Here is a 25,634-nt window from a genome sequence, read left to right as displayed (position 1 = left end):
CTCTTTTGGTATTCAAAGTGGCAGTTACTGGCAAAGACTATAGCTAAAAGCTATTTTAACTATAGTTGCTCATATATTTCAAAAGATTGACATTACTCTCAGCATACAAACTCACAGATAGAAATTTGGTTGCTATCTATAAAAAAGAACCTTGTATCGGGGCTGCCTACCAGCAGCCTCTTCACTGCACACACTTGCTACATTCGTGGCAATCCTCTGGGGACTGCTGGTTCATTAAGGGCATCTGCTGTTAACAAAAGAGCTGTGGCCCATATGCAGTGATGGTGAAGGAGGGATGGACCATCACAGCCAGGTGGTTGCCAGCAGGGTGTCACTTGATTCAGTGCTCCCAATAATAAAGCTGGGCCTGCATCCTGATCTCTTAACACTGATATTTTTGTTTTTTTGACGCTCTGAACTTAGAGTGGCCTTGTATTAAGTGGACCATTTTGACACAGACAATAGTTAGTAAAGTGATGTTTAGTGATCATAAAATGAAACTTTATAATATTTAGAGTTAATGCTGACTGTGCTGAATGCCAGTTATTTCAGTCAGTGTGATTATATATCATTCACAAAGCAAAATGCAGCCGCATAATTTAAACTAGCTGCTATGTGATTGTCCCTTTATACTTTATACTGCACCTGCTTTTATTGGCAATTCAGAAAACATTGTCCAAAGAATGTTAGTTATGAAAACATATCCAGACTGGTAATAGATTATATAGCTGGTGAAATGAATCCCAAATGCTGAACTTCCTAATTGTCCTAATGGCCTGTTTTTGATTCCTCTGATTCTCCATATTGTCTATAAAATCATGAAAGCCTTTGTTGGTATCAGTGAGGGATAAAATAAGGGAGGGTAGCCATTAGCAAGATTTACAGACAGATGCAAAATATTTTAAACGCCTGTAAATTCCTGTGGAGTTTTCCAGAGGAGGATTAACCTATATTTAGAAATTATGAAACACTTCTTCATTCATAGTATTACGCTAAACAATGTAAACAGATGTGTATAGGGAAATTACACAGATCTCTCTGTACATGTAGGTCAAGGGATTTTTTTTTTTTTCAATTAAGGGGGCTTCTGCCCTAACATAAGAGGGCTGTTTCCAAACCAAAATGTGGATTAAAATATCACTGGTGTAGCGAGGGTGGGTGGGGGGGTGTCAGCTTGTTGCCTTGTAGGGTAACTATTAAAGAAGTGATTGATTCAAATTGTTGCTGAGCAGCGTTGTCATGGTGCGCGTTTTCGCCCCCTCTTTGTCCTGTCACCAGTCTGGGTTGAGAGGGCACAGATACGGTCCCAGCTGCAGGAGGAAAATCCCCTTTGTATTCATTCGTACCAATACTAGAGCCAAGTAGTGGAACTTGAGTTGCAGCATGAAAACCTGAGATGATTGTGTCATATTCTGTTTTAGACTCTTGTTAGTGTAGGTAAGGGGGCTTTATTGGCAGCTGCTGGGAAAGAAATAAACTGAGACAGACAGCCCTTGGATTAATCTCTTTTATGTGCTGTTACCATTTTAGGTCAAGTTTTGAAAGAGACATGTCTGACTTCATGTGTTTACTCTTGTTTTTCACTTGAAATTTGTATGAGCTTGACTGTGGGAGCCTTAGTGCATGTATATCTTTACGTGTGTGTACCTTAAAGGGCAGTTCCAGTGACTCAATCCTGCTGGGGGTTGGCGTGGGCGTCTTTTCTCGTTGTTCAGACATTACATCAGTGCCTCTTGCAATACATAAAAGAATTTTTACTGACTGAATCACACTGTAGCTAACCTGTTTTATTCAAGTTGATGAGGGCAAAAAGTGTCATTGTGACCATGTAGTGTTGCTTACTCACTGCCACATAGCTCTCATACACTCTTCTTTAAAGTGAAACTTCTTCAGGCCAGTTTCTGTACAAGGAGAGAATGCTTTGTTTTGCTCTAATGCATTTATTTCTTTTCATCAAAAGTTTCTTCAGACTCTTAGTTTTATTTATTGTGTGTTATGGTAAGCTAAATTTCTTTCGGTTTTGGACTGTTATTTAAATATGTCAGCTTGGATTGTGGAAAACGGAAAACAATGTGTCTATTTTATGTCATTTTTTTTATGAAACAGTTAATCAGTTAATAAAGAATATAGTTAGCACATTAAGTTGATAGTGAATATTTTAAGCATTTAATGAATTTAAGTCCAAGAAGCTCTTCGCCAAGTGTTACTTCATTAAATGTTACAGCTCAGCACAAATAAGAAGCACAGCAGCAAACGAGATGATTTTTTTTTATCACTGGTGAGATCTGCTAATGTTTTCCACATAGAGAGCACACATTTCCCCCTGTCTGTCTTTGCCTCTTAGTTGCAATTTCCCTGCTGTAGAAAGCCCTCTGTGCCTGGTTTGTAGCTGCTGATGAGTGGAGCAGTTTTAAAACCGTTTTACAGTTGTTTGAGTGAAGTACGTGTCCTCTTTAGGACCATAGTTCTTAAATGAAATGAAGTTAACAATTTACATCAAGTTCACAAAGTATCAAAGTTCCAGGGGACATCGTGGACCTGCAGCAGCCAGGCAATAACTGAAGGAATAATTTGTATTTATACTTTCAGATGCTTAAGTGTTTTTAAAAAGTGTCTAGACTTTGGTGGCTGAACATTCTTTTTTTGTTTAAATAAAATACCATTAGATTTTAACTGCTTATTTATCTCTGCCGGGGTCCTCTTTCCATCTCTTCTCACGCATGCAGGAGTGGACAAAGAGGGTGAGATTGTTCAGCTCCTCGCCGAGCTACTGTGGCATAGACAATACAGGAAACAAAAATAAATTCCTTTCATTTATCTCCTCTATCCTCCTTTCTTCTCCTCCCTCGGTCGCTGGACATAAAAAGCGCCTTTATGCACTTGGCGGAGCTGTCGGTGTTAAATTACCTGGGACCTTTGCCTCCCTCAGCATTCCACAGTAATTAAGAATATCTGCAGGGTCCACAGCAACCATCCACAAGAAGAAAAAAACAGGGCAAAGAGAGAAAAAAGGAAAAATATGTATCTTTTTCAGCATAGTGTGATCTCATCAAAATGGGTGCTGCTGCTGCTGCGCTGTCTTTATTTGTTGTTGTTTATTTGGTTGTTTGTTTTTCTGAAATAGAAAAGCTGCTGTGTTTTGCTTCCCCTGCCCATTCCTTCAGTCACTGAAAGAAAAACAGATGAAAAGTGATTGTGTCAGGATGCAGAAGAAGGCTCAGAAGTGAAGTCATATGGGCCATGCTGACATAAGGGGGAATTAGAAAGAGAAAAAAAAAAAAGGGTCATGTGTCCACCAATCAACATGTGCTGGAGCGGCTCTGAGCTCAAATGGAGTTGTGGCAGATGTTGTCTGAATAATGAGCGGGGGCGGGGCATGAAACCCTCTGGCAGGAGGGTGTCTGTCATTGCATGAGAGCGATGAGAGAGAAAGGGCAGGCTTTTTTGTTTATCCAGGAGTACCAGCTCTCCTCAGAACTGCCCACAGTTTTTGGTGGAGCCTGCTGGAGTTGTCTGTGAATATTTTCACTTTGCACTGAGGATTTTCCTTCAACTCGCATGGATGCTGTGAGGATTTCAGGGAAATAGAAGCACTTTGGGCCGGTGGAATAGTGACTGATTTTTGCCAATGCACAGAGAAGAGCCTAGAGGAATATTTTTGGGATAGGTGACTGTACTGACTGGATTTTCATTCTTTATACAGAGTATCAGGCTGCTGTAGTGTCCTAGCATTTTTTTTAGTTTGTGTATTTCTAAAGCCTTTATTTTTTTAATACAGATCAACCTAATTGTCTCCATTTTTACAGAAAATCTACACAAGCAATTGTAGATTTTATTGTGAAAGATAAGTGGAAATCTTTAGTCTTTATATGTTAACTTCTCATTTGAGAGAGGAAAAAGATGATTTTTACTTTGCACACATTTGATCCTTAAGTTGTGCCCTGCTTTTAATTACTCAGTGTACACTAAAGCAACATATACCTCAAAGAATTTCATTAGATCTTTAATCTCTTTTTTGTTGTGAGTAGTGAGAGTTGTTTTAGCATGGGCAAACCGCTGAGCAGACCAGATTGTCTCAGACAAAACCCTTCCTGTGTGGGGAAGGGGGAGGAGGAGGACCTGAACATTGATGACTGCTATGTGCCCCAGAGATCCATTTATGACACCGTCCGGCTCAATGAGCAGATAGACTCGGGCTCCAAAGGCAGCCTTTCCTCCCGGCACTTCACAGGCACCCTACCTTATACCCATCGCACGTTAGACCTCAGCAGTCTGTGTGGAAATGGAGCTCTCTCTGCTTCTAGTTCATTCGAGCTGCGGACCCGCAAACCTGCCATGTTGGACGAACGTGTGGTTTTTGATGGACTTAAACTCAATGGCCACATAGTCAGAGTGACTGACACAGTACTGCCCAAGGCTCGTCTCCAGGGAGGAGAGAAGAAGGATCAACCACATCATCGACGGTCATGGCGGACTTTTGCTCCCACTAATTTGGGCGAGTATGTGAGCCGTAGTGGAACATTGTGCTCCGGGAGTGTCGAGAGGCCAGGATTGATCAATGGCAGGAGAGGGCAGAGTATGACCAGCTCTCTGACATCTGAAGAGGACTCAGGTCTGTACAGCCCTACTGTGGAGAGGGAGCGACACGGTCATAGATCCCACAAAAGAGCAGGCCCTGGTACAAGGAGCCTGTCATCTTCAGAGGCGATGCATATGTCCGGGGACCTGAGAACTGGGCGATCGCTCAGCTCAGGCCAGGAGGAGTTCCCTTTCTCGCCTGCAAGGGACAGTCGGTCTCTTTACCACAGTAGCGCCTTGGTCCAGGAGCCGCGACAAACAGAATGTGGTGTGATGGATCTAAATGAGAAGGATACTAATGGAGAATACAAATACTCCACAGGGAGGTCATCCTCAGGGTCAGCCTCCAGGACTCAAAACGAAAGTTCTGGTTGGCGTTCCAGGACTTTAACAGACTACGATGAGCTATCCACTGCTGAGCTGCTAGAGGATGTTTCATCTCAGGACGACTGTGAGTTGGTTAGTGTGGTGGTGACACAGCCTGAGACATACGGAAACTCTGTAACTCTACCCATAGAGAGACGGCAGCCAACAAAACCATGTACTGTGGAACAAGGAGCGTCCAAATACAATATGGAGGATCTGGAGGAGTTTCTGCTATCAGTGGAAGCCTGTCTGCCTAAAAGTTTACAGACATTTCAGCACGCTACAGAGCATGAGATAGAGGCCTTACTGAATGCTATCGCTGCCTGTCCTGAGATGGATCCTATGGGTTATTTCTCCCCACAGGTGCCCAGAAATGCCCTCTTCCTTCATTTCTAGAGCATGTTTCATGAGATGACACTCTTCTTTTGATGGGTTTCTCCTGATTGCTTGCTTGGTGTTTTTCTTTAATGTCTGATTACGTGATGAGTGAATGGCTTTACTCACTAGCTCAGCCTGGAATTCTGTCTGTGTGATTGTGCACAGCTGTGCTTTAACTGTTAGTTATGCGTTTCTAGAGGATGCTGTCTGGTTAGAGAGCTGTTCATGTCAGCTGGATTTTTAACACTGAACCAGAGGTGATGTCGTGGCAGACCTGTCCCTAGATTTGGCAAAACATCATTTTAGACTTTTTTCTAGTAAAAATTAGATTTAGATCTATCATGTATTTCAGAGAACAGAGTAGTGTGAAGCCCAGCAACATAAAATTATTTAAAGAAGTCATGAAAATGACCAACATCATAATTAAATTCACTGTAAAAACAGAATTGTTCGGAATGAATCAAATACTTAATTTGGACTGTACCTGCATAATTTAAATCTTTGGTCTTTACAATTTAAGCAGTCATCCACTGGGTTTAATTAACCTCCAAATAAGACTGATGACATTGTGATTTGAGTACTTACATAGCGTTTATTCTGATTTTTTTCTGTTTGTCTTTAGGCTTTCCAGAAAGAGGACATTGATCCATTGCAGACGCAGCTTCAAGACATCAACTCCCTTGGCCAGGGTCTGATCCAAACTGCTGCCAAAGGCACAAGCACCAAGAAGCTTGAGGATGACCTGGAGGAAGTCAACACAAAGTGGAATACCCTCAATAAAAAGGTTATTTGTTTTACACTGCCAGCCTGACTGGCTGATCTGAACTGTAAAGAGATATTAGCAGTGTAATGAGTCATTAATTCTTACTATTTGTTGTATTGCTATCCTTTGATGAGTTAGTGGGTGCAGTAAAAGTCGACCATGAAACAGGTGACACCTGTATTTGCCATGTGGTTTGCAGATTGCTGAGCGTTCAGCCCAGCTGCACGAAGCCCTGTTGCATTGTGGGAGGTTCCAGGATGCTCTGGAGTCGCTGCTCAGCTGGCTGACTGATACGGAGGAGCTCGTGGCCAATCAAAAACCTCCTTCTGCAGAGTTCAAAGTCGTCAAGGCACAGATACAAGAGCAGAAAGTAAGTCGGTATCACATGGTACAAATACATAAACACATACTGTAAAACTCCCACAGCAGTTCTATTTTAATCTTCCCACTGCAGCATGAAAAAAATCCATGACTTTGCTATTCATCTTATTTAATTGACATCTATTGTTAAACATGAGTGTGGCACACAAAGCTTTCAGTGTAATGGACACTTAATTTGTGCCTGTTAGATTTACTGTTTTTCACCACCAAACGCTGGTCACGGTGAGAGCATGTTAAAGGCGCCCAATAACTCTGCTCCTTTGTTTGCCTTTGACAGCTCTTGCAGAGACTGCTGGATGACCGAAAGCCAACAGTGGAGCTGATTAAAAAGGAGGGAGGGAAGGTTGCAGAATTGGCGGAGTCTGTGGACAAGGAGAAGGTTGCAAAAGAGATCGAATGCCTGGGGCAGAGGTGGGATGCTCTGCTAAAGAAGGCTGAAAACAGGTCTGTATAAACACCTGTGTAGTGGCTGCTTACTTCAACAGAAACTTAGCTTGTATAGATGGTAAACTTATTGATGCGTGTCTCACCATAGTATGATCAACTCTAAAGGACTTACAACTGTGCACGTATCTTGAATGAATGTTCATTGATCATTCCTCAGTTACAGCAGCAAGTCCACACTAATGTCTCAGCCTGATACACTACCGAACAGATGACATATCCGTACCTGGTTAACTTCCTAAAACGCAGGCACTTTAAATGGCTCTTCACACGTTCAAAAGCTTGTACTGTTGTACCTTGTTACTCAAAAAGCACCACGTTGCTCTCAACAATACAATGTCAGTCACATCATACGGCCCTATCAATGTCGTAAACAGGTTATAGTTACTTCAACTGCAATATTCTACAGCATGATAATGCAAATAAAAATATAATCTTAACACAGAATGAAATGTTAATTTCTATGTATGAATTCAAATATGCCATAGCCTGACATACGTGATGTTCTTAAATGGCTCTTGTAACCTGTAATGTCACTTGTTTGTTTGTTTTTTCGCCTGGGTTTGGATCTGGGAATGTATAAGACTTACAGTTAATAATGTAAAACTTCCAAATTCAGTTATACTTTCCTTGAACTGAAGAGTAATGTGCGCAAGTTCAAAATGGGGTTGTAAAACATCATTTAAGTGATGCTAACATTTCCTAATAACTCCTGCTATTAATAAGTCTGGTAGAAATAGATTTGACTGTCACTCTGTCCTTGCTTAGTCCTAATCCACTGCTCTTATTGTTTACATAAATGTGTCAGGCACAAACAACTAGAGAGCATCTTAGTGGTCACCCAGCAGTTCCATGAAACCTTAGAGCCCCTGAGCGAGTGGCTTGTAGCCACAGAGAAACACCTCATCAACTCTGAACCCATCGGCACCGAGACGTCTAAGCTAGAAGATCAGATCTCTCAGCACAAGGTAACATCCGTCATCTTTCATCATTAGCATGTTTTTTGGACGTTTTCATGGCACAGCCAGTTATGTTCATCTGAAAGTTTCTTTCATTTTGCTTGTTACATTGCGTTTGTGCTCTTCATTATTTCCCATTCCGTTTTTCATTAAATTTCTGTTTCACATTTTTTGTTTTGTGTCTGTGTTTTCTGTTTGTGTCGTATCTTCTTGGTTTGGTTCCCATCCCTGGTGGTCAGGCCTTAGAGGAGGAGATAATGAATCATAGTAAAGACCTGTTGCAGGCTGTCAGTTTGGGTCAGAAGCTCAAAACTGTGAGCTCAATGGACGATAAGGAATTTGTTCAGTCCAAACTGGACGCCACCCAGGCCAGTTACATAGAGCTCCAGGAGCGATGCAGGAGGAAAGCGGAGATGCTGCAGCAAGCTCTGGCAAACGCCCAGCTGTTTGGAGAGGACGAAGTGGCCCTCATGAACTGGCTCAGCGAGGTGCACACAAGGCTAAATGAAGTGTCCGTGGAGGACTACGAAACAGATGTTCTTGAAAAGCAGCTGGCAGAACAGCGGGTACACACTCCTCCTCAGGCCAAGCATTATGTTGTCCTTTGATTTAAGTTGCATCAATCATGTTTCAGTTGATTTGGTGATGTGCTTGTCAGTGAATGTTTACAGTGAACAGATTGTTGTCCCTCTCAGTGACTTTCTAAGGTTGCATTTTTCTTTTAGGTCCTGCAAAGTGATATTGAGTTGAGGAAGAAGAATGTTGACCAGGCCATCTGTAATGGGATGGAGCTTCTGAAGCAAACAACAGGCATGTTTGACTTTATGACTATCACAGTTTAATCTCAGCAAACAGATCAGCCTCTAAAATACACATTTTGGGGTGTTGCAAATAGCAGTGACACTGAAAGGTGACACTATTTTGTCTTTAAAACATGTCCCACTGCTGGCAGAGTTTTTCCCTGATTCCAACCTCATGAATCTTGCTCCTGCTCTCTGTGTTTAGACAAACAAGCATCTCACTGTTAACACCACAGCGGAAATACAAAACTCCCGATAATAATTAAACATTTTATCTTCTCTTCATAGGTGATGAGGTGATTGTTATCCAAGGCAAGCTGGATGGAATAAAAACAAAGTACGCTGAGATAAACGCTATGAGTGACAATGTTTTGAAGAAAATGGAGCGAGTTTTGAGTCTTTCTGCTAAGTTGCAACAGACGCACGAGGACCTGAGCTCCTGGCTTGAAAGCACAGAGTCTGAGACGAGAACTTTTGCTGATCAGGAGTCAGCGGGCGAGCAGCTCCTTCATGCACAAAGCAGACAGAGGGTAATTCACTCCTAAAGAAATAAGTGACAAATGTAACCTCTAACACAATGTACCTCTACTACTCAGTGATCTGATTCATTATCCTTAAGTCAGTGCTTTCTGTGTGTCATTTAATCTTGTCCAGGCCTTACTTAAGGAGACCAAAGACCAAAGACCTGTGGTGGACAAGCTGAATGAGTTGAGCAGCTCTCTCTTGGATCTGATTCCCTGGCACACTCGCGAGGCTCTAGACAAGCTGGTGACTGAAGATAACGAGCGGTACAGAGCCGTCTGCGATGCCCTCACCCAGCAGGTCGACCAGATCGACGCTGATATACTCAAGTCACAGCAGGTAAATCAGAGAAACTGATGAAGACATTATCTCGTTGTGTTTATTTTTGACAAGTATTGTTGTTGCACATTTGTTCATGCACATGTATGAATTGTCTAATTAGGACTTGAAATGCAGTGAAAAAGCAATGGAAAATGATTGTTGTGTGTGTTTCCAGTTTGAACAGGCTGCAGACACTGAACTCTCTTGGCTGACTGAAGCTGAGAGGAAGTTGCTGTCGATGGGTGAGATCATGCTAGAGCAGGATCAAACCACAGCCCAGCTCCAAGCACAGAAGGTTAGCCTGTCATACTGCGTGTATTTGTGTGTATGGATAGACACATGCCTCCATTAAACAAGGTACAGTAAACACAGCAGGTTGTTTGGTAATGTCGAAACTCACTCTACCGGTTTTCCAGATCTTCTCCATGGACATTATGAGGCACAAAGATGCAGTGGATGATATTGTGAAAACAGGAAACGCCATCATGAACAACAAAAACCCAGAGGAGAAAGAAATCCTGAAGGTGAAAAGAAATTCCTTTTCATTATTCATTAGGAATACACTATGTGCATAAGTTAAAAGATCTTATTGGTTTTTAAATCAGGCTAAGACCCAGACTCTCTTGGAGAAGTATGGTATCGTCAGTCAGCTGAACTCGGAGCGCTGTCTGCAGCTGGAGCGAGCCCAGTCTCTTGCCAGTCAGTTCTGGGAGACCTACGAGGAGATGTGGCCGTGGCTTCAGGAAACTTTGAGCACCTTCAGCCAGCTGCCTCCACCTGCCATTGAGTACGACACACTCAGGCAGCAGCAAGAGGAACTCAGGGTAAGAAGCCGACAGAAGCACATGTCCAGCAGCTTTTTTGTTTAAACCAATGAAGAATTTAACATGTCACATCCTCTCCAGCAAATGCGGGAACTGATTGCAGAGCATAAACCCCATATTGACAAGATGAATAAGACTGGGCCTCAGTTACTTGAACTCAGCCCAGTGGAGGGGGTGCCCATCAGAGAGAAGTACACAGCTACAGACCAACTTTACACCAAACTCAAGGCTGATGTGAAGCGGAGAGCTGATACTCTGGATGAGGCCATCTCCAAATCCACACAGGTGAGAAGCAGTTCACTGGGGTTTTCTAAGGAGATGTTCTATTTTTCATGTCACCATAAAGTTTACAGTAATGGCTGACCCCTGCCAGTATTTCATCCGTAGTATAATTGTAAAGATATTTCATTTTTAAATGTTGACAAACTGCCACTAAGAAACAGTGTGTAAAATATAAATACAGACTGATACAAAATTTCCTCTTTCTCCACCAGTTCCACGATAAAATTGACCCGATGCTGGAATCCCTGGAGCGGATTGCTGAACGCCTGCGTCAGCCTCCTTCCATTTCAGTGGAGGTGGACAAGATCAAGGAGCAGATTACAGAAAACAAGTCCGTGTCTGTGGATTTGGAGAAACTGCAGCCTTCTTATGAGACACTGAGGCAGCGAGGCGAGGAGATGGTCGCCCGATCTGAAGGAGCCGACAAGGACATATCAGCCAAAGGTATGGTGTATATCAAATCATCATTTGTTTCACTTGTTTTATAGTAAGAGAGGTCTACACCGTGGCATAATAGGTCAACAGCAGGAAAGATAAACTTCTGTTCCATCCTCTATCAGAACATCTTAAAGTCCTTCGCTTATCTTTATCTTCATTGCAAAAGAGTGCCCTCCAGGTTTGTCTTTAATGGCATTGTGAATGAGCAAGATGTGTTCCCCAGAACACGCAGCTGAGGAACATATGCTGATATTTGTTTTCATTTCATGTTTAATTTTGTTAATTGCATCTTTGTATATTCATTGTAATTGTCATTTGTGTTCTTTTCCCCCCTCACAAGCTGTACAAGACAAACTGGACCAGATGGTGTTCCTATGGAGTGACATCCAGGCCTTAGTAGAGGAGCGGGAGGCGAAGCTGCTGGATGTGATGGACCTGGCAGACAAGTTTTGGTGTGACCACTGCGCTCTCATCATCACCATTAAAGACAGCCAGGACCTGCTGAGAGAGCTGGAGGAGCCCGGAGTCGATCCATCAGTCGTCAAACAGCAGCAGGAGTTTGTGGAGGTCAGATAGAAGCTGAAGTCACTGAAACAACCAATGAATAATTAAGAGTGATTTCTTTGTTTTAAAAACCACCCTTTATTGCTGCAGGGATTTAAAGAGGAGATTGACGGGCTACAGGAAGAGCTTGATGCGGTTCAAAACCAAGGTGCAGAGCTCATGACTGCCTGTGGGGAACCTGATAAACCTGTGATAAAGAAAAGTATTGATGAGGTAATGCATAACACTCAAAACTGTCTTTAGGAAGTTATGTATTTTTTTTTCTCTTTACTGGCTGTTTTATGTGTCTGTGTAGAACTTGTGGTGAAGTACTTGTGTCCTCTTGCCAGGTGAATTCAGCGTGGGAAAATCTCAATAAGACATGGAAGGAGAGAGTGGAGAGGCTGGAAGAAGCCATGCAAGCTGCTGTACAGTTTCAGGATGGCCTGCAGGTACTTTGATCGCTGCTTCATTGTATTTAATCTGAAGTAATGCTCTGATTTTCAAGTGGGACACAGCAATATGTTTTTACATCTTGGGATGTTTTACTTAGTTTGTGGTAAAGTTTCCAAATCCTGGTGTTGCTCATGCAACAGACTTTTTCATCAGTGTTATTTTATTTTTTGCTTGCCTTTATTGTATAGCTAGTAATAGAATACATTTGTTCATCAAGACATATACATGCTTTTGAAAGTTGAAGACACAGTCAGCCAGTGAGTTTTTAAGGCCTACAGATTAAACCAAGGATTACAGTGCTTTTTATTGCACATGACTGAAGTGATACAACGTTTTATGAGAGACCTATTAAATTTGAAACAATAAACACCAACCGCAGCGCTTCTCTATCTTTGGCTCAAACTTTGACTTTGACTGTGTATAAACCTAGAATGGAAAAGTTCTCTGCACAGCTGCTTTAAGTTCACAGATGTGGAAGATAATATTTTAAGTTTTTAGTTTCTAAGTTAAGAGCTTAATTTTCATTGTTGTTGTGCTGCCTGCAGACCACCTGTATGGTTTAGTGCATAACACGACACTACATGTGAAACGCGACTCCCTGTGCACTAAGCTTTGTTTTCTCTTGGTAACAATGGTTTCCCCACCTTGTACGCAGGGTATGTTTGACTGGGTGGATATTCTGGAGAGCAAACTGGATTCGATGTCACCTGTGGGCACAGACCTGGAAACTGTCAAGCAGCAGATTGTAGAGCTCAAGGTAGAGTCTTGCATTTGTGTTTAAATATACAACAATTAAATAGTTTTACAAGCTGAAAACAGTAATAATAATTCACTTCTGTGCTGGATTATTAATTCGCTTCTTTAACTTTGCTGCAGTCACAGAAGTTCTGTTGTGTACCAGCTGTATTTATGTTGAGTGTTTGATTTATAACCTGCCTCATTTGGCCTGTTTTGTAAAGGTACAAAAGCTTCAACATCATGAAGTGATCATATTGTCTTTGTCTCACAATAAGACAAATCCTATACCAAAAAGCCACTGCTAGTAGGATCAGATCTGTTGTCCATAAAGCTTTGTACTCCTGTTTACTGACTGGGTGTATCACTGTATGTGCCGATGTTTCAGGAGTTCAAAGGAGAGGCTTACCAGCTTCAGATCGAAATGGAGCGCCTGAACCACCAAGCAGACCTCCTGCTGAAAAAGGTGACGGAGGAAGCTGATCGCTGCGCCATCCAGGAGCCAATGTCTGAGCTCAAAATGCTCTGGGACAACCTGGATGAGAAGCTCATCAGCCGACAGGTCAGGAAAGGGAAACATTGTAATGAAGAAGTAAAGCTTTAAAAAAAAGAAGAAAGAAAAAACACTGTTTGAAAATACTAATATCTAGACTTAAAAAAATAAATCTTGACTAGATGACATCCTTTAGTCTTTTTAATGTAACATATGCTGTTTAAATATTCACAATAGCTATCTATGAATAATATTTGCGATAGAACTCTGTAGATCTTAATGAACTGGAAAACAGCCTCAATAATGTATCAGACAGGCTGTGGAATGTGTTGTGTTGTATGCAGGTCAAGTGCTTTCACTCGCCGTAATATCTAATGGTTTAATCTGTCATTAATCCAGCACAAACTGGAGGGAGGCCTTCTGGCACTGGGCCAGTTCCAGCATGCACTGGACGAGCTGCTGGCCTGGATGAGCCACACCGAGGAGCTACTCAACGAGCAGAGAAAGGCTGGAGGAGACCCCAAAGCCATCGAGATAGAGCTCGCCAAGCATCACGTATGACAGAAGTCGAACACAAATTACATTTACACATACATACATTAATTTTATCAATAGAAGCAGTAAAGAGAGGCAGGAGATTTATCATCCTTTAATCCAAAATGCACCATTTCCCATGTTGAGGTAGTTTACTTATTGTTTCTGATCCATCCACCCAAACTCTTGCCATTTCTGGGTGTTTTTGTCTTCTCAGGTTCTCCAAAATGATGTGTTAGCTCATGAGGCAACAGTTGAGACAGTCAATAAAGCCGGTAATGATCTGGTGGAGTCCAGCGCTGGAGAGGAAGCTTCAAGTCTGCAGAGCAAACTGGTGAACCTGAATCAGCGGTGGAAAGCCATCCTGGAGAAGACAGAGCAGAGGAAGCAACAACTGGAAAGTGCTCTGCTTCAGGTATGAACAAAATTTTTATCAGGCCTCGGTCTCATAAACCACACTCCCTCATTCCTTTTGCATCCTGTGCCGTTTCTCTTCACAACTTTGATAATTAGCAGGGTGCTTTGATGTGAGGGGAGACATGAGAAACATAGCTATGTCCTGGATTTAGATTTTTATTCAAGAAATGTTTTTAAAAATTCTTCAAAACCATAAAATCTTTGCCAGGTTTAGGGGGTTTTCTGTGATGAGACTTTTAAGTATTAAATGTGTCAAGAAATCTAATTAAAGGAAAAAGTTTAATTCAGTTTTAACAATTAATCAGAAAGATAATAAAAAACTTTCTTTCTTATTATAAGCAATCAAAGGCCTCAATTCGCTACATTTCAGGCTTTTTAAATAGTATCAGATAGCCAGTTTTGGTAGCTAAATGAATCCAAGGAATAAATAACGCAGACATCCTCCTGTCTGAGCCGTAGGTTGCTAACAATGAGTGTGTGTGACACCTTTTGTCCTGACTCAGGTTGTATTGTGTTGTAGGCCCAAGGTTTCCATGGTGAAATAGAAGATATGCAGCAATGGCTGAAAGACACAGAACGTCAGCTGTTGGCATCAAAGGCTGTGGGAGGCTTACCAGACACGGCCCGGGAGCAGCTTAACGCCCATCTGGTATGTGTTTAACAATATGAAAGGCCGCATACAGATGGCAGGCTTGTAAGGAGAAGGCTATGTCTTCTCTGTGTTTTATCTGAAGTGTGAAAATTAAATGACATTGCAAAATACACCACTTGCATCTCCCTGCGGAAGATGATAAAAAGCCTTTAAAGTGTTTCAAATTGATTCGGCCGTGTCAGACTGTAATGAATCCGGGAATGTTTTCCTTCTTTGTTTTCCTTTTCTGTTATGGAGAAACTCCACAATAAACTCTCGCTGAAGAAGCGCCAGTAGTGACATCGTGTGGAACCAAAAACAAAGAGATTAAGTGAAAGAAATAACTTTTATCAGATTAGCAACTTTATACATGAGTCTCAGCATTCCTCACTGCGCTTGTTCCTTCACCTTTTTTGGGATAGATTTGGACTGCACCAACAAATTCGCCCCATACACTCACAGACTCTCGTATTGTTATCCAGAAGTCGTGCAGGGCTGTAATTTGACCTGTTGGACGAAAGCTTCTCTCCTCTCATGCCATTGTGTCTTGCAGGAGTTGTGTTCTGCCTTCGAGGCAAAGGAGGAGCTGTATCAGGAGTTGTTGAACAAGGGTCGTCAGCTGCTCGCCGTGACGCCCGAAGGCCCAGACAGCAACACAGAACAGGACCTCGCCAACCTGAAGGACAAGTGGGAAGCTGTGCAAGGGAAGGTGGCTGAAAGGAAGGTATGCTACTTAGGGTTGTGGTGAGAATTAGAAGCAGAAGGACACTCACTGCTCAATGATTCACAGCTTCAGGTCCCAGTGGAGAGACTGCTTGAGCTATGACTCTGTCTTGTAAGCCTCTGATCCCAGTGATGATAATGAATGGTGTAAGGACATAGTGCTGGCAAGGACACAGAGGATGTGGTTACGTTGTAGCTCACAGCGGACAAGTGGGTGTCTGAATAAGTGTGGAACAACAGTCCTGTCTCATGTGTAAATAATAGAGATTAAACTAATACATGAGCCAAAATAAAGACTCATCAGTCACTATGTTGTTTTTTTTTGGGGGGGGGGAATCTTGTCCCAACATGTTCTCACTTTTGTGGCAACAAACAAATAAACATCATCATTTTACATGGCTGGAAGATAAATTATCCCTTTCTGACCACTCTCACTCCACATATGGAGCTCCTCATTCTGGCTCCCTGAGCGTTTTGCTTCCTATTTACTTTGGTCCTGTTCCCAGGAATTCAAAGTCTGCTAAACCTTAGAGCCACGCAGAGTCGCAGCTGCTGGCCAAAACTCTCTGCAGCAGTGTGACACTCCTCTGCCTCTTTTTCTTCCAAACATAAAAGAGTATTCTAATAATGGCATGAGCACCGACTGTTAAAGGGCAAATCCATATTTAGCAAGGCTCTCAATGTGACTGACAACATGAGACAAATTATTACTCATAACTCTCATCGAGTTGGTAATGTCATTAATGCCATGTGTACGGTCCCATGATCAGCCTGTGTCTGTGGCCTCGGCTTCAGCAAATGACTGTTTTCCAGCATTGGATGCTTCGCTCATTCAATTAAAAGCTCATCACCCCATTTCTGCTTCACCGTCAGCCTCTCCAGAGATGTTAACTTCCTCTGTCTAAGCAGAGGTCATGCTTGGCACAGCTGAAGTGTAATTGTTTTTTCCTTCCGCTCATCATTTAGTGTTGTAGCAACCGGTCGGTTTGTTTTCAGCATTGTGTAGTGCAGACCTGGGCATTTTACGGCCCGCGGGCTACATACAGCCCTTTGGGCATCCCTGTCCGGCCAGTCATTAACACAAATGAACATATATTTATACTGTGCATGCAATACAATTGTCTGATGTTTTTATTATTTACGCGTGGACGCACGTAAAAATTAATTGCCCAGCCCTGGTGTAGTGTGATACAGGCTGTATGTATCCTCTACGTGTGGACCCTGATGATGTGTTGTGTCTAACAGGTGAAACTAGAGGAAGCCTTGACGCTGGCCACAGATTTCCACAATTCTCTGCAGGACTTCATAAACTGGCTGACACAGGCAGAGCAGACACTGAACATGGTTTCCCCTGCCTCCCTCATACTGGAGACCATCATGTTTCAGATTGATGAGCATAAGGTAATGTTTGTTATGCAGCTTTTAAGGCGTAATGAAATGTCGATGACAAATGATTTTTTTTTTATGCTTGTGCGTCCTGCTTTTTAGTCTTTTCCAAGAAGTGGAAGCATTTTTGTACAGTTCCATGCTTTTATCCAGCTGCTATGATGGTGTGTAATTTCTTTAGCCAGCTGAAAATGATATCAGTATCATATACAAAAGAGAAGTTTATTTTTGTTAATTCGCCATTTGTCTTTGCCATCAAGCCAACAATGACTTAATGACTCCGTCTGTTGCCTCATTCAGCACATAGCTCATTAGCACATCAATCACCTGAACTGTTACCTCCTCTGTAAAGTGGAAACCCTGCTCTCTGTTTCCAAATCATAATACCCGACCTAAACGTCTTTCTTCTCTCCACTGTGCTGTTTTTGAGCAGATGTTTGTGACAGAGGTGAACTCCCACAGGGACCACATCATTGAACTGGACAAGACAGGAACACATCTGAAATACTTCAGCCAGAAACAGGACGTGGTCCTGATCAAGAACCTGTTGCTCAGTGTGCAAGGCCGCTGGGAGAAACTGGTGCAGCGGTCCGTTGAGCGAGGTCGTCTGCTGGATGACGCCAGGAAGAGGGCGAAACAGGTACTGAGCTGTGCACTTTTATATTGGGTCTGAAATAAGCATTGTTTCACTGTTAGGGCTTTTTATTATCATTGGAAAGCTCTACAAATAGAACACGAATCCTGTTTCATGTTCTGTCTACAGCTTATTATAGCACTGTCATTAGTGTGGACCCTTTTCTGTTCTTTGAGCCTAAAAACTTAATCATCTGAATGTTTAGCAGGACGCCGCAATAAATCAATAAATCAAAACACTTTACACTGTACTTGTTTCTTTGTGCTTCATTAGTTCCATGAAACTTGGAATAAACTGATGGAGTGGTTGGATGAATCTGAGAAGACTCTGGACTCAGAAGTGGAAATTGCCAATGATCCGGACAAAATCAAGACACAGCTGGTGCAGCACAAGGTGACCCAGTGTTGTATTATTGGTGTTTACTGGCAAAAGACTAAAAGTGAAATAAACAGGGAGCTGTGACGGCATTATCCTCAGCATTATTTAACAAGAACGCCTAGACAGCCGTTTAATGTGTGATGTATGAGGGTTGGAGGCAGCCACAGCAGTGAAAATAGCTATTTATGGATATTACAGTATCTACAGAACGCATTAGCCGAGCATTTGCTTGCTTTATAGACAATCAGGTCCCCTCTTGTTGTTTCCGCAGCGTTATGTGGGGATGTTGTGCTAATCCTATCGTAATCCCGGGATGAACCAAATGACCTTGCTTTTGGATACTTTTAATCTCAGTGGAGCAGTGGCTCTTGAATTTTGACCCCTTTTTTGTTTCCCCTCACAGAATGCTTTGTCTTATTAATCACAAAACACACACAGATTAGGATTGTCTCCGACATGCCAACAGTAGCAGGAAGAGAATCGTCTGAGATGGTTCCCTGTAACCCTGAGATTTAAAGCAATCCCCAACATTAGACTATTGTCAGCACATTACAATGAGTTTAGCTTTTTAAAGACGATGTTTCTTATTCATAGGAGTTCCAAAAAGCTCTTGGCAGCAAACACTCAGTGTACGACACCACCACTCGGACAGGACGGGCGCTGAAAGACAAGACTTCCCTACAGGATGATAATCAAAAGCTGGACGACATGCTTAGTGAATTGAGGGACAAATGGGACACTGTTTGTGGCAAATCAGTAGAGAGGTAAGAATCTCTTTTTGCTGTATTTTACCCCCCATTGGCTTCTTGTCAGGCTACTTGCAGTACTTTGACAGATGTCTTCATTCACCTTTTGTGCTCTGCTGCAGACAAAACAAACTCGAAGAAGCCCTGTTGTTCTCCGGCCAGTTTACGGATGCTCTCCAGGCTCTCATTGACTGGCTGTACCGAGTGGAACCTCAGCTGGCTGAGGATCAGCCGGTGCATGGAGACATAGACCTGGTTCTCAACCTCATAGACAACCACAAGGTTTGAAAACACCTGAAGTCACCGCAGCATGAAGTAACGTTTTAAAAATGTCTTGAAATGAAATCTTTCTATTTCGAATCGCTAGCTGAGCGGTGGTCTTTAAAAAACTCTTCAGTGGCAGCGCTGAAACCCAACTTCAAAAACAAACATGAAAGTTTCACTCCTGCATTGACACGGCCCTTTTTTCTCATCATGGATTGTTTCTTATCACAATAGAAAACAAGGGACACTCAAACCACACCAGGGTTGCACTATCAATTCATTCAACATAAGGACTAACAGTGTTGAACCTTCCCACTGAGAGTTCTTTGAAGTTGTTAGTCTAGCAAGGACGTCTGGAAAACAGATGGTGTCCTGCATGCTCATTTACAGTGTTTTTATTAATAATAAGTGTACTGTATCAGCAACAGACTAATTGTGTTTTTGTTGCACCAATAGCTGTGACCTGTTGGAATGTCATTCTATGATTTAAATTATAATTAGCAGAAATATGCTTGAATTACACAAAATCTCTCTAACTTAGTTAATCGTTATATACGTTTTATGCACATCAGATAGTGTGATGACCTGGTAAAAAACGGAAAACGTAATGGAAAACAAAACATTTAATACATAAGAAAAAAAAATAAACCAGATTATTTTATGTTGTTTGTCCTTTGCTGGCTGGTCTCTGCAGGTCTTCCAGAAGGAGTTGGGAAAGAGGACAGTGAGCGTTCAGGCCCTCAAACGTTCAGCCAGGGAGTTGATTGAGAGCAGCCACGATGACTCGTCTTGGGTCAAAGTGCAGATGCAGGAGCTGAGCATGCGCTGGGAGACGGTGTGCAACCTCTCGGTGTCCAAACAGGCCCGGCTGGAGCAGGCCCTTTGCCAGGTACTGTAAAGCCCCTGCTGTTGTCAGCCTAAAGGCAAACTGACTGTGCGAGCCTGACACATCTGTGTGCTCTGGCTGCAGGCTGAGGAGTTTCACTCTACTGTTCATATCCTGCTGGAGTGGCTGGCTGAGGCAGAGCAGAGTTTGCGTTTTCATGGCACCTTGCCTGATGATGAGGAGGCTCTGCAGGCGCTAATTGAACAACACAAGGTGAGCAACGCAAATATTAGTGTTCTCTCTCTTAAGCAACACTTAAGGTTTATTGTTAAATATAATATTTTGACAACCCTGTTTGTTTTAATAAGTAAATGAAACATACTGGCATTTTAACAATTTTTGTATTTGTCAGATCTTCATCTTCTATGCCAAAAATGAAGGATTATAGATATTTTTCTGAACTATGATTTCATCTTATTGAAATTGCACTGCCTTGCTGCAATATTAAAACTCTTGAGCAATGCTTTATTGTTATGTTTGTTGATAATAATCCAGTTTTATATCTAAACTCTTTTCCATTTGCTACTTCTAAGGACTTCATGAAAAAACTGGAGGAAAAGCGAGTGGCTCTGAATAAAGCAACCAGTATGGGGGAGGCTATTCTGTCCATCTGCCATCCAGATTCTATCACGACCATCAAACACTGGAACACCATCATTAAGGCCCGGTTTGAAGAGGTCAGTTCACAGCTGCATGCTCGCATACATGCCTTTCAGCTCTGTCATACCCACAGGTATCTACACAGTTTGAATGCGTCAAGTTATGTGTTTTTACAGTGGAGATTGGTTGTGTGGCTATATGTGGCCCTATGCAGAACTTGTGTGTGCCTCATCACTCAAAAAGAATTATTCTCTCCTTATATAGTGTGAGTGATGTGTGTGATGTTTCTGTTACAGGTGCAGGCTTGGGCCAGGCAGCACCAGCAGCGACTCGCTACGGCCCTCACTGAGCTATTAGCCACTCAGGAGCTGCTGGAGAATCTGCTGACCTGGCTACAGTGGGCTGAGACCAACCTCAATGATAAGGACAAGGAGCCACTTCCGCAGGAGATCGAGGAGGTCAAAAGCCTCATAGCAGAACACCAGGTAAAGTAATACTACAAATAAAAATTATTCCAGCTTAGTTTTCCGAAGGTAAGCAAATGGTGATTTCACCATTACGGCACTTACCATAATGTTATTGGTAATTACAGTAGTTGATAGTAAGGTCACATGAACTAAACTGGAAGCATACTTGTTCCATTTCCCTGCAGGCATTCATGGAGGAAATGACCAGGAAGCAACCAGATGTTGACAAAATCACCAAGACACACAAAAGGAAGGCTGCTGTGGAGCCCCAGAATCAGTCTCAGATCCCTGTGCTCGGCAAAGGAAGAGCTGGAAGTATGTATCCCACAAATAACCCTTATGGACCATGACCTGAGCCATCTGGCCCAGTGTTGAGTCACTGCAGGGTGATACAACATCCTCATCTTGTTCATTTTAACACCTGGAATGATGTCATAGCTGATTTATTCTTCCTGATTGCACGGTGAAGGTGTTTGTCTTTCACTCACAGGAAAACGTTCCCCCACACAAACCATGTACACGTCAGCAACACAAGTTCCCATTGAAACCAAGAACCCGCGAGTGAACCTGCTGGTCACTAAGTGGCAACACGTGTGGCTGCTGGCTTTGGACAGAAGGAGGAAACTCAATGATGCCATGGACAGACTGGAGGAGGTAATCAAGCACAAACAATACTCACTGTTTTCCTGCACATTTGTCCTTTTCTGGTTGTTCATATCAGTCTTCATGTTTTCTGTGTAGCTGAAAGAATTTGCCAATTTCGATTTCGACGTGTGGCGGAAGCGCTACATGCGGTGGATGAACCACAAAAAGTCTCGTGTCATGGACTTTTTCCGCCGCATTGACAAAGATCAAGATGGCAAGGTGACCCGACAGGAGTTTATAGAAGGCATTCTCTCCTCCAGTAAGTGTCCAACAACCAAACTCACAACTGAACAGCATGTACCATCCGGCTAATTGCTCATTTCGCAACACTTGATGTCTCTCCAACAGAATTCCCCACCAGTCGTCTGGAGATGAGCGCTGTGGCAGACATATTTGACCGAGACGGTGACGGCTACATTGATTACTATGAGTTTGTGGCAGCTCTTCATCCCAACAAGGATGCCTACAAACCACTGACAGATGCTGACAAAATTGAAGATGAGGTGATATTCTCATGCCAAGAAACTCTAGATCTGGAGACACGTTTAAGGAACTGTGGTGCAATAAAACTTCTCTCTCTGTAGGTGACACGTCAAGTAGCAAAGTGCAAATGTCCGAAACGATTCCAAGTGGAGCAAATTGGTGCCAACAAATATCGGGTAAGCAGATGTGGAGCTGTTACGCTGGATCACATTTTATTAACAGCAAAGCATATTTCAGCAAATTTAAGCAATACCATGATTGTGAGTCATTTTACATGCTAAAAGCTCAGTTTCATGGCAAAATCCCATCGGCGGTAGGTGTTGAATGTGCTGCACAAAAGTGTCAATACATGGTAAAAACTCTAACTTTTTGTATTTTTATTGTTCTTCACGTCTCCAGTTCTACCTTGGAAACCAGGTACATATGAAAGACCTCTTCTATTATTTCTGCTCTGTTCCTTATCAAACCTTTTTCACTGACCATGTTTGCTGTCCAGTTAACACTCTGCCCTGATTCCTGGCTGATGTGTCCTGACTGAAACTCAGAAGCAGAAATAAAGATCTATGGCCATCTGATTTAATCCATGAGGAATACTGGTCTAAGATATGTCTCCACTTCAACAATTTTATGGTAGCTGTATATGATCAGAATGTACAACCTGATTTAAAATGGCTGATGAAATGCTTTTATAAGAGTTTTATAACATTTTTAGCTTTGTTGTGTTTGGTTTTAAAAAGAGGCCAGTTGAAAAGCAGTGTAGGAAATATTTCACATATCTGCTTTTGAGTTTCAGAAAATACAATATTTAAAAGCCAGTACCATTTCAGCCCATATTTTTTATTGGTCCACCACGGGCATAAATTCATCTGCTGGGCAGTTTGGAAAATAATGCTTTCTGTGTGCTTGCCTTTGGCGCTTCTTTCTCATGGGAATGATTTACCTCAACACTGGCTGATGTACTTTTGTGTAACCGACTCTGTTTATCAATTTATTTTCATATTTGGGCGACTCAAGTTTAGTCAAGTTCAATGAATACTTTGCTTGTCATTTGTCTACTGAGTTAATATGTCCTGACCAATAGCATGTTTAAAATTCAATGCTGATATGGGTTGACAGGCCACATTTGCTTTCTGCAGCTTGTTGAATTAAGATTAATAATGGGAGGTGATAGTAAGAGGGGTTAGGGGCAGTAGTGGTGCTTTATGAACTAGTCTGTATTGATGTATCACACAACAAATGAATTGAAATAATTCTTTTGACAGTTTGGTCTGGTTCACTGCTTACATGACTCCTTAATCGGCGATGAGACAATAGCAAACAGGGAAAATCAAAATCTTACCCCCCACCTACACGTTGCAGTTTTGGAAAGCTGTATCCTGGTAAATGGTTATTCTTAAGATGTGTCTTGTGCCTCTTTTTTCCTCCAGATCATCATCACCTTTAATGTATTTGATCACTAAAATCACCAGTGGCATAAAATCATTCTGATAATCATACAAGTGCAAGATTTTTTTCACTATTTGAAGAGATATCATAAGATAATAGGCACTTAACTGAAGGGTCATCAGTGTTTGATCATGTCTGCGTGTCATACTGTGGTGGATTAGACAGAACTGATGTGAACCATTTCTCATGTGTCATTGGAGCTAGCTGCATTGGATTTGCATCAGTGTCAATGCATCCCGAGTATTTTGAATCGTAGTTGTAGAAAGTGCAACAAAGTGCTGGATTGCAGGAGATTGCTGTTTGTCCGCTTGATCATGATGTGAAATTGTTTTTTGACGGAAAGCATGCCGCTGTGATTGTCTCGTGTGGAATATATTTTTGTGCTACCGTTCGTGGTCATATCCAACTGGCTGACTTCTGTCACCTCATTAATCCTGATCCATTCACATCCATAACATGCTCAGTGTTCCCATGTTTGCTTTTGTGTGGTTGTTGAGACGAAAGCAAATTGTTATACACTAGTGCCTCCTGGTGGTGTAATAATGTGCCTCCAGTTAATGTGTTTTTTCACAGCCTCAACCTGCTGTGATGGCAGCAAACTGAAGCCAGACACTGACAGAATAAACACGGACGTCACAACCTGAAACCACAGCCCCACTCGAATTATTCAAAAGTCCGCTATATTACTGCTTTATCAGTAAAGTAAAGCCTCTAAAGTTTCTGTAGCTGCTGTTTAAAAAGCCCAGATTTGCAGTACAGTCCAGGAGGTCTAATTCAACAAAGAGCCTAACTCATGCTGTAGACTTAGGGCTGATTCTGCTGTTTATGAATAAATCTATACTGTGTGATAGTGAAATATCTGGCAATTGTCCAAAATTATGTAAACACAATGCCAATATACAATATATAGCAATAAACCAACATTAGCTAATAATTTGTCCTGATGATAAATGAGTCAGACTCAACATCAAGTGATCATACAGTGAGGTATGAGGAAATATTTGGTGTGATAAAATATGGAATCAGTCTAGTTAGAACTTTAGTTTTAAAGAACTCATACATACACCAACACACACTAATAGAAGAAAACCAGTTGGATTGTCTTTTGTGTAATTTGTGTCTTTGAGAATGAAAACTAAAGATGGATGTTTTGGTGTCATAATTCTGTTTGTGTATACCTGTGCAACATGGAAAAGAAATCAGTGCTGAAATGGACAGAAAGCTTTTTAAGGAAGTTTTAGATTGAAGATGTCTAATTCCACAAAAATAATAATATGATAATATGATATATATATATATATATATATATATATATATATATTCATAAGAAATGAATAAATTAATTGGAATAAATGTGATTTTCCAAACCAGCTGGTTTCCAGTGTTGCACAGCTTGCAGCGTGCAGTGAGAGAGTGCTCATAGACAGGTCAGTGTTTTCACACATCCTCTCTCTGTTTTCCTTCCCCCGCCGCAGTTTGGAGACTCTCAGCAGCTTCGGCTCGTACGGATTTTGCGCAGCACTGTGATGGTGCGGGTGGGTGGAGGCTGGATGGCTCTGGATGAGTTCCTGGTGAAGAACGACCCCTGTCGAGGTGAGTTCAAAAGTTCACCACAAGAAGACACAATGCAGGGTTGATAAGCACTGAAAAGTGTATGTGTCCTGTTTAGTCTACAGGGACTAGAATATCACAGTTTGTGTCATCTATTTTTAAGTATCTCTTTAGGACAGTGGACATTGATGAGGTCATTTTGATTGTTTTTTGTTTACAAATACATTTTCGCTGCTGATCACCAACGCTGTACTTCATACAGATGCTGTCCATTACCTCAAGTTAAAGTCAGCAAATCCATTTCTCAATGAAAATTCTTTTAAAAATAATGATATTCTTGTCAACAAAATGATATGGTAATACTTTTTACATTTAAATAACTGTAAAGGCATTATTAATATTGCCTCAGTTCGAGACCCATCAAAAGTTTTGGAGTGCTTAAGAGTCTGATCCTGAGTTTGAATACAAGTGGAAGTAACCACCATTACTCTCTTTTCTTTTCTTCTTTTTTCATTTCCTTTTTTCTTTTTTTTATTGGACCATTTGTTTTATTAGTTTTG

General features: G+C 41.8%; 1 protein-coding gene across 19 annotated transcripts in view; it reads left to right on the top strand.

The window, feature by feature from the left end:
• Nucleotides 1-25,634, top strand: part of dst (dystonin) — a 96,866-nt gene that overhangs the window by 66,839 nt on the left and 4,393 nt on the right. For 11 of the 19 annotated variants that reach the window (XM_046401690.1, XM_046401700.1, XM_046401687.1 and 8 more), the window contains 39 exons: nt 5,945-6,106; nt 6,285-6,455; nt 6,744-6,910; nt 7,719-7,878; nt 8,109-8,435; nt 8,595-8,679; nt 8,958-9,199; nt 9,324-9,530; nt 9,688-9,807; nt 9,929-10,036; nt 10,118-10,336; nt 10,418-10,621; nt 10,831-11,062; nt 11,397-11,623; nt 11,711-11,833; nt 11,950-12,051; nt 12,711-12,812; nt 13,179-13,352; nt 13,683-13,838; nt 14,035-14,232; nt 14,755-14,883; nt 15,419-15,589; nt 16,834-16,989; nt 17,408-17,614; nt 17,882-18,001; nt 18,581-18,750; nt 18,855-19,014; nt 19,691-19,885; nt 19,967-20,095; nt 20,416-20,559; nt 20,779-20,967; nt 21,135-21,264; nt 21,440-21,603; nt 21,691-21,853; nt 21,943-22,097; nt 22,179-22,253; nt 22,477-22,494; nt 23,340-23,456; nt 24,999-25,116. In XM_046401690.1, coding sequence (XP_046257646.1) covers nt 5,945-6,106; nt 6,285-6,455; nt 6,744-6,910; nt 7,719-7,878; nt 8,109-8,435; nt 8,595-8,679; nt 8,958-9,199; nt 9,324-9,530; nt 9,688-9,807; nt 9,929-10,036; nt 10,118-10,336; nt 10,418-10,621; nt 10,831-11,062; nt 11,397-11,623; nt 11,711-11,833; nt 11,950-12,051; nt 12,711-12,812; nt 13,179-13,352; nt 13,683-13,838; nt 14,035-14,232; nt 14,755-14,883; nt 15,419-15,589; nt 16,834-16,989; nt 17,408-17,614; nt 17,882-18,001; nt 18,581-18,750; nt 18,855-19,014; nt 19,691-19,885; nt 19,967-20,095; nt 20,416-20,559; nt 20,779-20,967; nt 21,135-21,264; nt 21,440-21,603; nt 21,691-21,853; nt 21,943-22,097; nt 22,179-22,253; nt 22,477-22,494; nt 23,340-23,456; nt 24,999-25,116 — 6,196 coding nt within the window. The remainder of the gene's footprint in view (nt 1-5,944; nt 6,107-6,284; nt 6,456-6,743; nt 6,911-7,718; nt 7,879-8,108; nt 8,436-8,594; nt 8,680-8,957; nt 9,200-9,323; nt 9,531-9,687; nt 9,808-9,928; nt 10,037-10,117; nt 10,337-10,417; nt 10,622-10,830; nt 11,063-11,396; nt 11,624-11,710; nt 11,834-11,949; nt 12,052-12,710; nt 12,813-13,178; nt 13,353-13,682; nt 13,839-14,034; nt 14,233-14,754; nt 14,884-15,418; nt 15,590-16,833; nt 16,990-17,407; nt 17,615-17,881; nt 18,002-18,580; nt 18,751-18,854; nt 19,015-19,690; nt 19,886-19,966; nt 20,096-20,415; nt 20,560-20,778; nt 20,968-21,134; nt 21,265-21,439; nt 21,604-21,690; nt 21,854-21,942; nt 22,098-22,178; nt 22,254-22,476; nt 22,495-23,339; nt 23,457-24,998; nt 25,117-25,634) is intronic. The other 8 variants (XM_046401702.1, XM_046401704.1, XM_046401703.1 and 5 more) reach the window with 1 other exon arrangement.

The sequence above is a fragment of the Scatophagus argus genome, chromosome 10, assembly GCF_020382885.2.
Source record: "Scatophagus argus isolate fScaArg1 chromosome 10, fScaArg1.pri, whole genome shotgun sequence".
In the NCBI taxonomy this organism is placed as follows: domain Eukaryota; kingdom Metazoa; phylum Chordata; class Actinopteri; family Scatophagidae; genus Scatophagus; species Scatophagus argus.
The sequence above is the reverse complement of the archived record's forward strand: the minus strand, read 5'-3'. Positions and strand labels throughout refer to the sequence as shown.